At 45.6% G+C, this 15986-nt stretch overlaps 1 protein-coding gene across 2 annotated transcripts in view; it reads right to left on the bottom strand.

The window, feature by feature from the left end:
* PTCHD4 (patched domain containing 4) overlaps positions 1-10735 on the bottom strand; it is an 85717-nt gene extending 74982 nt beyond the window's left edge. Inside the window, exon 1 of one of the 2 annotated variants that reach the window (XM_065679204.1) lies at positions 10136-10735. In XM_065679204.1, the coding sequence (XP_065535276.1) occupies positions 10136-10735 (600 nt within the window). The remainder of the gene's footprint in view (positions 1-10135) is intronic. The other variant, XM_065679205.1, reaches the window with a different exon arrangement.
* Between the last annotated feature and the right edge of the window lie 5251 nt (positions 10736-15986).

The raw sequence follows: 15986 nt of genomic DNA, 5'->3' as shown, positions 1-15986 counted from the left end.
TGGCTTCACTAAGGGGAAATCCTACCTGACCAATTTGGTGGCCTTCTATGATTGAGCTACAGAACTGACGGACAGGGGTAGAGCGGTTGACGTCATCTACCTGGACTTGTGCAAAGCGTTTGACACTGTCCCACACGACATCCTTGTCTCTAAATTGGAGAGACATCAATTGGATAGGTGGACCACTTGGTAGATAAAGAACTGGCTGGATGGCCGCATGCAAAGAGTTGTGGTCAATGGCTCAATGGTGAGCTGGAGACCAGCAACAAGTGATGTCCCTCAGGGATCAGTGTTGAGACCGGTCTTGTTCAACATCTTTGTTGGTAACATGGACAGTGGGATTGAGTGTGCCCTCAGCAAGTTTGCTGATGACACCAAGCTGTGTGGTTCGGTTGATACGCTGCAGGGAAGGGATGCCATCCAGAGGGACCTTGACACACTTGTGAGGTGGGCTGATACCATTCTTATTAAGTTTAACCATGCCAAGTGCAAGGTCCTACACCTGAGTCGGAGAAATCCCAGGCACAGCTACAGGTTGGGCAAAGAAGAGATTCACAGCGGCCCTGCAAAGAAGGACTTGCGGGTGCTGGTCGATGAGAAAATGAACATGAGCCGGCTTCAGTGTGTGATTGCAGCCCAGAAAACCAACTGTATCCTAGGCTGCATCAAAAGGAGTCGAAGGAGGTGATCCTGCCCCTCTACTCTGCTCTCATGAGACCTCACCTGGAGTATTGTGTGCAGTTCTGGTGTCCTCAACATAAAAAGGACATGGAACTGCTGGAACAAGTCCAGAGGAGGGCCACGAGGATGATCAGGGGACTGGAGCACCTCCCGTATGAAGACAGGCTGAGAAAGTTGGGGCTGTTGAGCCTGGAGAAGAGAAGGCTGCATGGAGACCTCATAGCAGCCTTCCAGTATCTGAAAGGGGGCTATAGGGTTGCTGGGGAGGGACTCTTCATTAGGGACTGTAGTGATAGGACAAGGGATAATGGGTTAAAACTTAAACAGGGGAAGTTTAGATTGGATATAAGGAAGAAATTCTTTCCTGTAAGGGTGGTGAGGCACTGGAATGTGTTGCCCAGGGAAGTTATGAATGCTTCATTCCTGTCAGTGTTGAAGGCCAGGTTGTACAGAGCCTTGGGTGACATGGATTAGTATGAGACGTCCCTGCCCATGGCAGGGGGGTTGGAACTTGATGATCTTAAGGTCCTTTCCAACCCTAACTATTCTATGATTCTATGATTCTCTAATTTGATCCATTAACACTTGGCCCATTGTCTACAATGAAAAATGGCATTAACAAGAGACAGAGCACCCTGTGGGGGAATACACTGTGTCCACAGCATCTGGGCTGTGTCCTCAGCCATGCAGGGTCCTTCCAGGCAGAGCTGGTGAGGTGGCTTCATTTCTATGTGATTTTCAGAGTGATGTCTCCATCTCCAAATTTCGAACATGGGAAAACATTTCCTTTTCAAGTAACTTTTGGTGTTCTCCTTTATTTTCTAATCTGAAGTATAACGTAAGAGCAAACTATTTTTCAAATAATTTTGAAATAATACTTTGAAAGAAAAATTATTTCAAATAAACTAAAAATTCAAAATGTTCAAATAAAAAAAAAAAAAAAAAAGAAAAGAATAATTTTGTTAGGGGCATGCAAAAATGAAACTGCCCTTCCCTTTTTTTCCTCCAAGACAAAATTAAGGGCAAAGTAGACATTGCTTCACAGATGCTTTTGATTTCAAGAGTACTGTAACTTCTGATAGAAAAAGATTCAGCTGAAATTTTGTGGGCTGGCACTACATGCAGCACGGGTAAATGCATGATTTAGCACAGAAGCAGCAAAACATTCCATGGCCACTTTGGACTCGTAGCACCCATAAAGGGTGAAGCAGTCAACACACGAAAAAATACTCCATGTGTGCGGTAAGAATAACACCTCCCCATCAGACTGACAACACTTGTATAATGCTGGTAGAAACAACTATGCAAGGTGTAAGAAAAGCAAAACCCTGTCTTACACAAGGGCAACTTTTCTGTCTTGCTTAGGTACCTAACTTGGGCACACTTAGGTGTCCAATGAACCAGTCCTAGAGGTGCTGTTTATGTTCCCTATATGTTGTGGGAGGATACACATTAGGTGTTCAGGGTCCCCTGTGGAGATATTCAGTGCCACCTCCCAGTTCTCCCACCAACTGCACAAGAAAATTAGTTGTGGTAGACTGGCCTATTATGAGCTTGATCTTTAATCCCAACAGTGTGCCCTACATAGGTGGGCTGCAATAAACCTAAATTCTCTTCAGTGTGCTTTGACTTCAAAGGCACGGGACACATAGGCAGGACTGTTCTTTGCCTTCTCAGACAAGCAGGTTTTAGGCCTTGTGCAATTGTACTTTGTAAAAAATTGTATTTTTTAAAGAAGAATTATTCTGGCAGACACCAAAACATTTGCATCATGCATATTCAGGAAACCCTATACACCTCTGGTGCTGACTTTTGCCATCTTAGTTATAGGTCATTATCAGACCAAACTTTTTCTGCGTTAACCAGGTAGTGACGTGCCAGTCCCACAACTCATTATCCCCCCTGCAGCTCCCTGGCTCTGGTTGAAGCAAGAGTAGGTTGGAGGAGGGCACGTTTGGTGTCAAAACATAAAACCAGGGAGAAAAGCTGATCCGGTAGACTCATAGCTGTGGGAGGGCTGCCCAGCATCTCGCCAAGCTGCTGCTGGGCATGCAGAACTAGCATTGTGCAAGGATTACCCACCACCGTGTGAGCAGGGTTAACAACTACAAAATTCTTCAGCAGAATTTCTGTGCCTTACGAGAGCTGCCCACCAATGAACTATTCCCAGTTTGTCTTTGATCTGTAATTCTTTTTAGCTGGAAATCCTCCCTCTCTGTCACCAGATCACACTTGATAGTGTCTTAAAAGAACTCCAAACACTTTACCCAAAGTTCTTGTTCTCAAATGGCCCAACCAGTGTAAAAGTAAGGCAATTCACATCCAGTGAATTCCTGGCAATAATACGTGCCACTGCAGGTGATCATTTCTGCAATGCTCAGATGCCATGTTACTCCTCAATCCCTTTGTAGGATGCTTCACGGCCCCACTACCAAGAACTTCCTTTACTATTTATTCTTTGCATGGGAATCTTGCACGTTGGTAGATAGGAAAAGAGAGACCAGGGCTAATACAGTGAGCAACAGAGGTGTAAGAGATTTTACAGCTTTCCTTTTCTGCTTCACATTGTCTTTCCCTCTCTTTTCCATCATACCCAGCACCTGCTTTCCTACATTATTGAAGACTTTGTTTCATCTGTATTTAAAGCTGCTTTTCAGCTCGGGTCTCAGCCATGCACAGCATGTCTCACTGTTTGAACTAGGAGTGTGCAAGGTCTGGGGGCTGCATAAATTAAAAGCTTTCTCTGGAAATGCAAGATCATGATTTTGTCAACTCAATTCACCCTTCTTGGAAAACTAATCAGCAGGTTTATTCAGTTTTATTCTGCAATAACAACTGTGCAGAGCTCTTCATAGGGATATTTGATGGTTTAATGGCTTAAAAGATTTAACACAGGTTTTTATTCTTAGCTTAATATTTTCAAATGACACAACCTCACCTATATCATTGCTTAAGGAAGATACATATGCAATGCGTACTGCGTATACGTAAAGGACATTACATAATTTTTGACATATTTATTAATCTAATTTTGTCATTACAAAGTTCCTCCCACTTCTACCACAAAATATATATTTTATCAGTTAATGTCGGTTAAGTATCTCTTCTCCTTTTCTCTTCTCTCCTCTCGTCTGCATAAAAGTGTCTTTCTCTGGCTGATAGTATGGCACATCTTTCCTAAGGCTCATCATTCTCTTGCCTTGCTAGCATGCAGGACCTGAATTTGTTTTAATTTTTGCTACAGATAGAAAGATTACCCAGCAATTTTATATCCAGAGGGAGAAGTTCAGAGCTCTCCAACAGCTCACACAGCCAGTACAGAGAGGGGATCCAAAGACAGTTTGAAAAGGCGTAAGTATGGCTGAGATTAGAAGGTGCTCACACAGAAGCACTGCCACACATTAACTGAATTTTTAGTAAAGGAAATAAGGTTTGGGTTGTTTTGTTTGGGTTTTTTTTTTTTTTTTTTTTTTTTTTTTTCCTGGCTACAGAAGTAGCTGTTGCAGGAAAATTGCTAAGTGCTACTGGACTTCCTGCTTTTGGCAAGTGGTTGACATCTATCCCAGATCCACAGTGATGAGGAGTCGTTACTAACTGAGAGGGCCAGCAACTGCATCTTGCTTTTCTCTCTATCCAAGCAAACTTGCATTTGTTTCTTTATTGTTACATCATGGCAAGGTCTCCAGAAGGCCTGGCACAGCAAAAAAGGCCATGTCCCCTGGCAAGTGCTGACAAAACCAAAAAGTGGAATAGCTGTGAGGGAAAGGCATGGAGTAGCTGACCAAGGTCATCTGGGAGATCAGTGGAGAATATTTTCTTTGAAGTCTTTGACATGGCCGATCTTCTCAACTGCTAGATGAGAAGAAATGAGCCCCACATACAAGGAACCTGATGTCTACAGCCTGGTGGTGTGAAGATGGAATTTACCACAGAGACTAATAAGGAAATATAAGTTCATAACTGAAGAATAGTAATGCAACAAGAGCACCTTAAATCCCACCCTTGCTTTGATGAGTTTCTTCTGCCTTTCTGCTCTTTATGTTGGGATAGCTAGTCGTGGTACAGGTTAATCTGGTTTTGTGTCCCTGGTACAGTCAGGGCTCATAGTCTAGCCTTCCTTTTAGGCAAGAGGGTCATCTTAACACTTGGTCTATCAGAGATAAGAAAAAGATCTTTCCTAATGTATGCTAAGCAGAGGAAAGAGTGAAGAATTTTTCTTAAAAATGCAAGGAGACATTTCACTTTGCCCACATGGAGCAGGCAGGCTGCCTGATCATGTCCTCAGGAGCTGCAGGGACATCCAGCAAGGTCACAGCTAACTTGCCACAGACACCAGCTCCATCAGCCCCTCCAGGCCCTTTCTGGTCCTGCAGGACACACAAAAACACAGCTGGAAGAGCAAGAGAGCCTTTTTTCTTTTTATTCCTTTTTTTTTTTTTTCCCAATAAGTTTTCCAACCCGTGAGCCAGAAGAAGCTATTTGCCTTCAAATATTTTCCACTTGCTTTCATGCTGCTGAGCAGCTACTCCAAGCTCAGCCTGCCCAAGTCTGTCTTGATCTGAAAAGCTGAGATGAAAACTATCTTCTTCAGCTTCCAGCCTTCCTCTTCTGATCTTCTCCTGGCTCATGTTTTATTATTTTGCTTTTATTTAGCATCTTTTGCTTGCCACAGAGCACTTCACAGGATCCTGAGCCACAGGTCTGGGCTGGGACATGTGGTGACACAAAAGGGTACAGAGCCATATTGTCTTCAAGGAAACATCTGGTCCTTGAAGCCAGAGTAATCTTATACTTGAACTGACTTTACTGAAGGAATGATCAGCTTACAGATAATTCTGTTACTCAGATGCCTACCGCGATATAGGTGGACTCTCTTTTTATATCCTCTCTGTTCCATAGGGGTGGCCCAAGCCTCAAGGAGGGATTAATCTTAGAGCAGTGGGAAAGAATCTCCATGAAAGAAAACGGAGCAAGACTCATTTAAAAGTATAGCTGTTAGTGTGAGAAAAACTGAGAATTTGGCCAGTAGCTTATCTGCAACTACAGGTTTCAAAATGCTAAGTGAATGCAAGTAACTTTTCTGCTTAAGAAAGAATTTAATATCCAACTGATGTGTTTATCACAAATGTGGTAATAGAGATGTCAGTTTTATTGGCTGCTGTTTAGACAAGCGTTCATAAATGACTGATACTTAATTAATTGAAGGCAGTATTACAAAAACTAATCTGCTTACAAAGTCTTCCTTTAACCAGCAGTTGTCATATGTGTTCTGATCTCAGAAAGATAAGTTGTAAGTTATTATATATCCTTCCTCAGACAAACTAAGCACATAAACACGAAACAGTAAAACGGTGAAATACCGGAAAAAATGTTTTCATGCCTTTCTTTTTTGTTTTCCCTTTGGGTAAGAGCTGGGTTCAGAAAGCATTTTCAGCCTTTGTTGTGATTTATTTTTTTTCTTTTTTCCTGATAAGGACAGGAGATTTGCTGGGTTTATTGGAAAATCAGGGTCAAAACCCCATTTCCTTCCTCATATCAGATGGCACACAAGAAGTAATCCTCATGTAATCAATAATTCTGTCTATATGAATAAATAATATGTGCCTCAGACCATATTCCAGCCCTGGGGGCAGGGTACAAGGTCTTCAAGCAGATGCACACTGTTTTTCCCAGAACGGAGTAGATACACTCTGCAATGGACCCTTTCCCGTGCTATCTCCCAGGTCATGCCCAGGCACAGTCCTGGAAGACTTAATTGACAAAAATGATGCTGGAATTTGTCAAAACTTGCAGTTTCACAGTTTGGTGACTGGTGGTTGGTGCTTAGTCTAGGCTTGCCCAGACTACATGGTTAGGGCACAATCCAGACCCCAAACACATGAATACTGCTTCTGTGGCCCGGGCTGAGGAAAGCATGAGCAATCTTGCTCCAGAACCTACCTCAAAAGTCTTCATCAAGACTTCATACATCCAGCTTTGTTTTCTTTCTCCGCCACGGTCTGTCTGCATGACCTTGGGCAAGTCACTCTTCTGGCTGGGCTGCAGACTGCAGCGTAGCATAGCAGTAACCGTGAAAAGACTAGACAGAGTCCCCAAAGCAGTGGGAGCAGGTATTTTCCTACATCCTGGTTCACCGAGCCTCTCAGAAGAGGAAACTAACCTACAGTGACCCCTTTGTTGCCAGAGTGGATTTTAAACTCATCTCAGGCATCTGAAACCACACTGCAGTCTGAACTCTGGATGTAACAGCCATCTCTCTGCTCCTCTGGTGAGTGGAGAGACCAAGGCTTCCTGACTTACAGAGGGGCAGTGAAGACAGATGTATTCAAGTCTATAAGCTCCTGAAACACTACAGTAAGGAATGATTAAACAATCATTACCCTTCACAGCCAGATTTTCTTAGGAAAAAACAAGCAGTTTCATTACATTTTGCAGCCCAATATCAGCTGTTTCAAAACCAGAGCAGTTTGCTGAAACCTGCTCATACAGCTCCCATGAAGTTCCCTTGAAAGATCTAGCAAGAGTTCATCCATAACCAGCCACACCTGAGAAAATCCATCTAATTTGGCTTCTAGCAGGAGATGAGAAGAGGGACAAAGTGAAAGTTCCTCACAAAGCTTGAGGGAAAGAAAAAACTACAAGATGTTTTCACAGCGTCCAGATGGAGCAGGAGAGGGGTTGGAACAGCTCAGCATTGTCATTGTGATTCCCAAGCCATTACAGGTTGACACTTGACCCATGTCAGATGCAAACTAAGCACCTCTGGGACACTTTCACAGTTTGTAAACCCACCATAGTGTTCTTAGAAGAATTTTATCCAATCTGAGGCCATTATTAACATAATACAGCAGAGCAAAATCTACCACTATTAACCAACCAACTTGTCCTTTGAGAAAGTGAGGCAACCTAGAAGACCTTGGTGGGTCCTATAGTGCAGGAAAATTCAGCTGAGAAAGCTCCCAAGGACGTGGACTGATGAACAGTCCACGCTGAATAAGGGAAGGCAGATTTGGCCCTCTTGTTTTCATACCCATAAGGTTTAACCACAAAAACTTCATGTCACAACTCAAGTAAAAAGAAATCTTCGTAGCTACAGCCACAGAGGTTGTTGCCCTTTGCTGAACATCCAGAGACTGCTCTAGCCCAGTGCCTGCAGCATTCAAGATATTTTTTGTTAAAGACACCTAGATACCCCAAAGGAAGGCCTGGGTTTCTACAGCCTTTGCTCAGAGGTGCAGAGAGAGGTAGGTCAGTAAATATCCTGGGAGCCTGGATTAAACCAAGATTTTGGCCATGGCTTGAAGGACAGCACGAAATATTTGTGCACAGCTTCCTAACTCTTGGTAGTTGACCTAGTGAGTCTATACAAAGCAGTAATTTATCCCCAGCAGCTGGAGCCAAGAAGACCAGAGGAGGTGAGTATCTGAGGACACACCACAGCTTAAGGCCAGCCCAGGTTCAGGGCTGACCCTGGTCCCACCAAAGAGTCCTTACCATGCCAGAAGAGAAAAACTGTTCAAGTATGTTTCTCAGTAACACCAGTGTCTCTCCCTAGCTGCAGAAACGGGTCATAATTGTTAACTTTATTCTAAAGTGCACTCACAGATTTTGGTGGCTTTACCTCCCTTCACTGAGAAGTGGGTAGAAAGCTGCCTGCTCTGTCCAGCTTCAAACCTAGATACTTAAGTGTGTTTATTCCTTCATCCAGAAGATGACACATAACTACTTGAGGAACTGGAGTTGCCAGGCTGGTATTCAGCAGCACTCAGACAGATATCAATGCTTTGTTAAAACCTTCCTCTGTGTGAATTACCTACTGATCACAAATCTAGAGCATGCTATTTTTTCATTTGCTTTTATATTTAAAAAAAGAGTTGTATGCATGCTCCTAGTAAGAGCTCCCACATTACAAGTGATCCCACCCTAGTTTTGTGAAGCTCAGTCAGGGTGTCTGTACACAACAAAATTAATCTGGATTCAGAGAGTAGAATGACTATTTCTGCAAAAAGCTGGTTTATAATGATGTTACTCTAGACTATCAGTGTTGTCCACAGAGCTGGCTTAATCTTGACTTTCAAAATAAGCAGATGTAAATAAAACACTTTAATTCTTCAATAGCAGGGTTGTCTTCAGAGTGAGTTAAAAGGTAAAATTTGTGCAGGTATATTTAACCCGGAATAACTCTTGTTTCTGAGCACTCCTTGCGCTGGGGACTTTCCTGCAGCAGCAAGGACACCTTTTCATTTCCACACACTCAAACAGTCACAACTTTGCACAAAGCAATTACTGTAACATCTAGAGCAAAATCGATCTATGTCTCTGCTTTGGCTTTTGGGGCAGGGACTGGCTTTACTTTTTTTCTTGGTATATGAACAATAATTAAAAAGTAAAACTTTATGATCTGGCCAGTACTTGTAAGAGCACTACTTGCCTCATCCCTGAGGAGCTCTTGGGAGAAAAAGGGGACAGGAGACCCCAAAGAGCCCCTCTGCTCCAAGAAGAACCATATCCTCTTCCCTGTGACCTGAGCTGTGAGCTACTAGTGTTCTAAGTAGTCTCTTACACTGTTAAATAAATCCTACCTCTTGTGCATGGTATACTGTAATTCATAGAAACTTCTTTTAGCAGCCACCTGCAAACTTTGCACCTTATTTGCTCATAGCAGATTAGTCCGGGTGATCTGGATTGCTCCACATGAAAGGGGAAGCAGATGGGTGCTTGTGTCCCAGAGAAATATTCCTGAGATGATTTGTGCCAGATTATTTATTCTTTTAATTGTAAGCACTGAAACTTCTTTCACCTTTTACCTTGTTTCGCCTTCACTGGAAGCCTCTAGCTGACGGGCTCTATCCCAAAACTCCAGCCCATCCGTCAGTGGCAGAGTTAATTACTATCACACTGAGAGAAAAAATTCCTCCTCCCTTCCCCTTCTTTGCATGCAGGTAAAGAAAAAGAAGGCAGGACACCTGAAACCGCTTCTGGCCCATGCCTCCTGCCGCTCCTACAGCACTCGCAGAGGCAGGGAGATACAGGAGCTAACTGTGCATTTGAGGAAAGCTTTTTCTGGCCACATTAAAGAGAAATTATCCCAACCCGACAGTGGGGCTGGAAAAGGTGATATCGAAGCCCCAGTTCTCTCTCTCTCACACACACACATAGACCTCCTGTCCCCTTTCCCCGGTGTATTAACCCTTAAAAGCATTGCAAGCTCTCCCGGTTCCGAGGCTGTTCTCCACTCCCTGCTTCTCCTGGATGGTTAGCGTACAGTCCCCCCTCCCTCCCTCCTCGGACAGAACAATAGCAAGGCACCGGTTTCAGCTGCTTCCCGAGGAAAGCCCAGATCATACACATTTAGAGATAGAGAGATAGATATGATTATATATCTCTTTGCTGTTTAGGACAAGAAATGAAGTGCTGCCTCTTTAATTGGCAAAAGCATGCAGTAAGAGCATACCTTTAATTTAGTGTTGGGATAGCTCACTTGCACCCTGGCTGTTGTCTTATTGGAGAGGGCAGCCTGCCTCAGATCCTCTAGCACTGAAATAATATCATCCAGCACGCATTTCTTATCCTGATTTCTCAACACACACAGATGGGAAAAAGTATAATTATAGCCTTTGTAGTTCACCTTCATTTCCAGCACGGCTCGGTGGATCTGCAGGATCACATCAGCCTGGTGCAAAATATTGCCTCCGGGTTTGGAGAGGAGAATCACCCTGCCATACCTCCCCGGGGTGTGCAAGTCCGAATAGAGCTGGCTTTTGGATTGATCGAGGGAGAAAAGGCTGCTGGCTAAGCTCCTCTCGATCTTGGCCAGGCTGTGGCTGGGGGCTACCAGGCTCTCCAGGTCAGTGTCAGGCTGGAAGCGGTTGAGCAGGCTGAAGCCGAAGATGATGGTCAGGACTGCGGGCACAGTGAGGAAAAACACCGGATGCCTGCTCACGAATAAGCCCAGCTTGTAGAAAAACGACTGGAGCCCTCTGTGTATCACCTGCCGCAGCATCCTCCACCAGATCCAGCCTGCAGATGCTCCTGGCCGTCTTAGAAAGCACATGTGACATGTGTAGCTCCTTACCCCTTCCTGTCAGTTCCCCTTTCTCTCTCCCTCTCTCTCTACTACTCCTTTAAAAGACTGCAGCAAGTTGCAGCAAGACAGCCAAATATTGATCAATGGGGTGTGTGTGCGGGTGTGTGTGTGTGCCGGGGCTGGAAGGGACCGGGCAGAGGAGGGAGGAGGGGGTGGGGGGGTCCTTGCCTTTTTTTCTCTTTCTCTTTTTTTCTCCCCCTCTCTCCTCCCTCCCCCCCCAGCCAACTAGCATCGTCCCCCCTCCCCGCCCGGGTGCCCCCCTTTCTCCGGCTAGGCTCGGGCGTTGCAACCGGAGCGCTGCCGGCTCTGCAGTGCCCGGTCCTCCGCCGCTGCCGCTCCGCGCAGCCCCGCGGCCGGCTCCGCTTCTCGGGGCGGTGCGGCGATCGCAGGCAGCGCACCCCCCTCCTCCCCATCCCCCGCCGCAAAGCACCGCTGCTCGCTTTCCTCCCCACACACACACACGCACGGCATTTGCCGGGGCGGGAGGATGATGCTGCATTTTAACGTCCTCCAAGCCCCCCTCCCGCGCCCCTCCCTCGCCCGGCCGCAGCAGCGTGGCCGCCGCGGGTGCTCCTGCTCGCCGCCGGCTGCGGGGAGGGACGGAGCGGTAAAGGGGGAGCTTCGCCCGGAGACTTCACAAAGAGCTTTCTCAAAGCGGCAGCGTCCGCGGCCGCCGCGCCCCGGTCCCACGGCTGCTGCAGCCCCCTCCTCACCCAGCCCCTGCGCCTGTGGCTCCAGGGTTCACGCGGGCACCGCCCCAGGCAGAGCTCCCGAACTGCCACCTCTCCCTTTCCCCCGTTTGCAGCCCGAGGTCACAAAGGGGGAGCTGCCTCCCTGCTCCTGCGAGTGACTCCGGGAGAGGCTTGGGTCAAGGGGAGGAAAGGGGAGTGAGCTGCTCCCTTCTGCCCGGCACCACTCTCCCTCCGCCAGCCGCTCCCTGAGCAGTGACCCAAGAGAGGTGGGACTGGGTTCCTGACACCCTTCAGCTGAAAAAGAGGTTTTCCAAGCAAAGACACCAGCAGACCATTACATAAGTGGAGAAAAATTCTGCAGCTCCCCGGACCAAAGGCGAGCAGCAGACAAATGCATGCATTTGCAGTAGGAGAGCTGCCCACCAACTCTCCAGGCAGCAAGCTATGCTCCTCCAAGAGCTTCAGCCAGGACTGCTCGGGACAGCAAATCCAGCCCCAGCAGACCTGACAGCCCCTTGCAGGCAAGGCAGGAAAAAAGGCAGCCTTGCTTTGCAGGAGCTTTATATTTAATCCATAAGCTTAAATTGCAAACTTATAAAACAGAACCCAAAGAATGCAGATCTCTGCTCGGTGTCTCCCCTTCCACCAAATTCTTGCTGTATTTTAGTTAATTTTGTCAAACAGAAATTGATTTATTTTGGGGATGCGACCAAGGATGCTGTTCGAAGCCTGAGAGAGTGAGGTTCTTCCATAATAAACCCTTACTGAAACAGAAGGAGGGAGAGTGGGATCGGGAGCTCGAGACTGTCAGCAGACTGCCTGATCCAGGACTAAGACTAACAGCAGTCTATCCTCAGCCTGAAGTAACTACCAGTGTTTCAGAGAAAACCAGCATATTCAGACACTGCTACCACACACACTTCTCTGTGGATGAACAGGAATGCAAAGCAGGAGCCCATCTTTGAGGGCTTTGGAGGGTTCATGTTAGGCCTCAGATACAGTGATTCAGACTGGGAGCCCGAGGTCTTGCAGAAGCTTGGAAGCATTAAATTCTTCCGTGGGATGCAGCAGAAAGACTGGGATCACTGGACTGGAAACTTGCCTAACTGAAATAAGTGGCTAAGATTCGCAACTACCTTGGTAAAACTAGCTTAATTTTTAGATATTTCACTGGGTGCTGCAAGCACATCATGCCTTTCAAATTCAGGCTGCTTTTATTTAGTGGCCTAGATACTGCTGAACTGGAGGGCTTGCAAATGTGGCCTGGAATTTTTACAGGCAACAAGAGCGAGCAGCTGAAAATGGGAAATTCTGTAGAAAAGACCTTATTAACCTCCTATTTGCCTATCTTAAAGCATTGCCCACGATGGAAATCTGCCTCAACAACCCCAGGCTCCACTGGTCTATTTTATGACGCTCTTACGCTCAAGGTTGAGTGCTCCAAGTGAATAAAGTCTAAATGCAAAGTCTTTATTGAGCTTTTGTGCTTACACACATAAGTGAGATCTTGAGCAGAAAGTCAGAGCTTCTACACATGCAGGCTTGTAACAGCCTTTGACAGAGTATGTCACCATATCTAAGCCACAGGTGCTATTGGCAGAGATACCTTAGCAGTATGGGCTTCAACACAAGTGGCAGAATTTCTTCCTGGAGCCTTTTGATCCTTGATACTTACTGCTTTTGTGGTTTATATGGAGTTGGTACCTAGTCTGGCAAAGAGAAAGCCTTAATCATTTCTCTTTATTACTGTGGCCTTGCCCAGTAAGCCCTCTACAGAACTGGTCATTGCTCAGGAGGTTGGCCAGACTTTCCTGTTGACCACCGGAGGAGTTCAGGAACACCATACAAGCAGTCTGGATCACCCTAGGAGGAGCAGGTCCCTCTGGTGCCTAAATAACATATGGCAAAGGACAGTTTTCTACAGCTTCTCCCAGTCTTGTATAACTTTATTCTGACAGGACACTGCAGTGGAGCATTCAGAAACAGCACTGCTGAAGCACAGACCATGCAAAAAAAGGGCAGAGAAATATGTGCAGTGAAAGGTGTAACTGAGTACATGCTGCTTCCTTCCTGAGCAGGAAAATAAAGCAATATTGCCAAAGGGCACTCACAGTTGGCCTTGCCTGTCCCTGGCAGTACACAACAACAAAGTGTAATCTGGTATTAGTGCTGGTAAAACTGGCTTAACTTTTAGATATTTGAATGGGTGCTGCAAGCACATCATGCCTTTCACATTCAGGCTGTTTCTATACAGTGGCCTAGATACTGCTGATCTGGAGGTGCTTGCAAATGTTACCCCGCAGGTAACGTGGATGATAAAGTGACCAATGCATTGTGTTGGTCATCTCAAATGGCAAAATCCATGGAGGATCCAAAAAGTCAATTTGAAGTACGTCTCAGAAACAAGCAGGGCATCAGCACCTTTTCTGAAAACAGTGTAGGGATATGCTGATATTTATATCCTCCCTGGTGTCATCCAATGAATCCTTTTTAAAGGGGAATAACCGACATGTCAGGGATGCTACTGGGGGAACTGAATGATGATTCACAGAGTCTGGACCCCAGAGAAGTAACAAACCACGGACATTCAAAAGACTTGGAAACATTTGGAACAATATTCAGCTTGGAAAACATGTGACTGTATCTGGGGTAAATAATTGGATTTGCCTACTCCCAGAGAGGAGACAACTTTGGGAACAAATGATTCAGCACAAAAAAATAAAAAAGGTTTTACAGCACAAAGCAAGGTAGAGATGGTGTTGGAAAAAAAAACCCCAAACTTTGCATAGCAGAAAGTCCAAGCAATACAAACTTACTTGCAGAGATATCCTAAAGCAGAGAGGAAACAGTCCCTCTGTATGACTCTGATGTGGCTGCACTGAGGGACTGTGTTCAGCTTGGTGGGTTACTGAGATGTAGTAAACTTGTTAATAGTTTAAATAAGAATTATTAACAGGCTCAAAGGGTTTACATAGGTGCACTGATTAGGTACTGAAGAAGGTAAAGTTTTGTGTCTGAGAGCCAGATTGCCAAATGCTGATTCACAAACAAGTAGAGCTACAAACAGTCCTATTGACACAGTGATTTTAAGTTGTTATAATTTAATAGCAGGGTGGATATAGTGAAAATTAACTGTACAAAAAGACAGTGAACAGTGAAAAACAAAGAAATAGTTAGAATAGCCCCAGAAGCTGTGTAAAGAGGTAATGAGAGTAAATAGAACAGAATTCAGACCAACTAGCAGTTCACGTTCCTACTTTTATGTGATTTTCTACGTCAAACTGGGAAAGAAAAGCTCTGGTGTATTGAGTTCAGTTTTAGAAATGAGGTTTTAGGAGAAAATCCCTGAGCAATTCTCATTTAATACTGAACTTCCTTGAACTGCGGGGCCAATAGTACGCAGGAGCCAGGCAGGTAGGGTAGGAGTCGGTGCTGGGACCGGTGCTGTTTAATATTTTCATCAATGACCTGGATGAGGGAACTGAGTGCACCCTCAGCAAGTTTGCTGATGACACAAAACTGGGAGGAGTGGCTGACACACCAGAGGACTGTGCTGCCATTCAGCGAGACCTGGACAGGCTGGAGAGTTGGGCGGGGAGAAACTTGATGAAATTTAACAAGGGCAAGTGTAGAGTCTTGCATCTGGGGAAGAACAACCCCATGTACCAGTACAGGTTGGGGGTTGACCTGCTGGAAAGTAGTGAAGGGGAAAGGGACCTGGGGGTCCTGGTGGATAGGAGGATGACCATGAGCCAGCAATGTGCTCTTGTGGCCAAGAAGGCAAATGGCATCTTAGGGTGCATTAGAAAGGGAGTGGTTAGTAGGTCAAGAGAGGTTCTCCTCCCCCTCTACTCAGCCTTGGTGAGGCCGCATCTGGAATATTGTGTCCAGTTCTGGGCCCCTCAATTCAAGAAGGACAGGGAATTGCTTGAAGGAGTCCAGCGCAGAGCCACAAAGATGATTAAGGGAGTGGAACATCTCCCTTATGAGGAGAGGCTGAGGGAGCTGGGTCTCTTTAGCTTGGAGAAGAGGAGACTGAGGGGTGACCTCATCAATGTTTACAAATATGTAAAGGGTAGGTGTCAGGATGATGGAGCTAGGCTTTTTTCAGTGATATCCAGTGATAGGACAAGGGGCAATGGGTGTAAACTGGAGTATAGGAAGTTCCACGTTAACATCAGGAAGAACTTCTTTACTGTAAGAGTGACAGAGCACTGGAACAGGTTGCCCAGGGGGGTTGTGGAGTCTCCTACACTGGAGATATTCAAGGCCCGCCTGGACAAGTTCCTGTGTGATGTACTGTAGGTTACCCTGCTCTTGCAGGGGGGTTGGACTAGATGATCTTTTTAGGTCCCTTCCAACCCTTGGGATTCTGTGATTCTGTGATTGGGGGTCTTTGCATAAGAAATAAAGAAATAAAGAATATGAAAAAGATTGGGCACAAACCAACTGTTTTATTCTACATTTAGCAGATTGCTTTGTCTGTCCTATAACAAACAAGTCCTTTTAGTTTTGAAAAGCAAAAC

The sequence above is a fragment of the Lathamus discolor genome, chromosome 5 (genome assembly GCF_037157495.1).
Source record: "Lathamus discolor isolate bLatDis1 chromosome 5, bLatDis1.hap1, whole genome shotgun sequence".
NCBI classification, from domain to species: Eukaryota; Metazoa; Chordata; class Aves; order Psittaciformes; family Psittacidae; genus Lathamus; species Lathamus discolor.
This window is presented reverse-complemented; position numbering and strand designations above follow the sequence as displayed.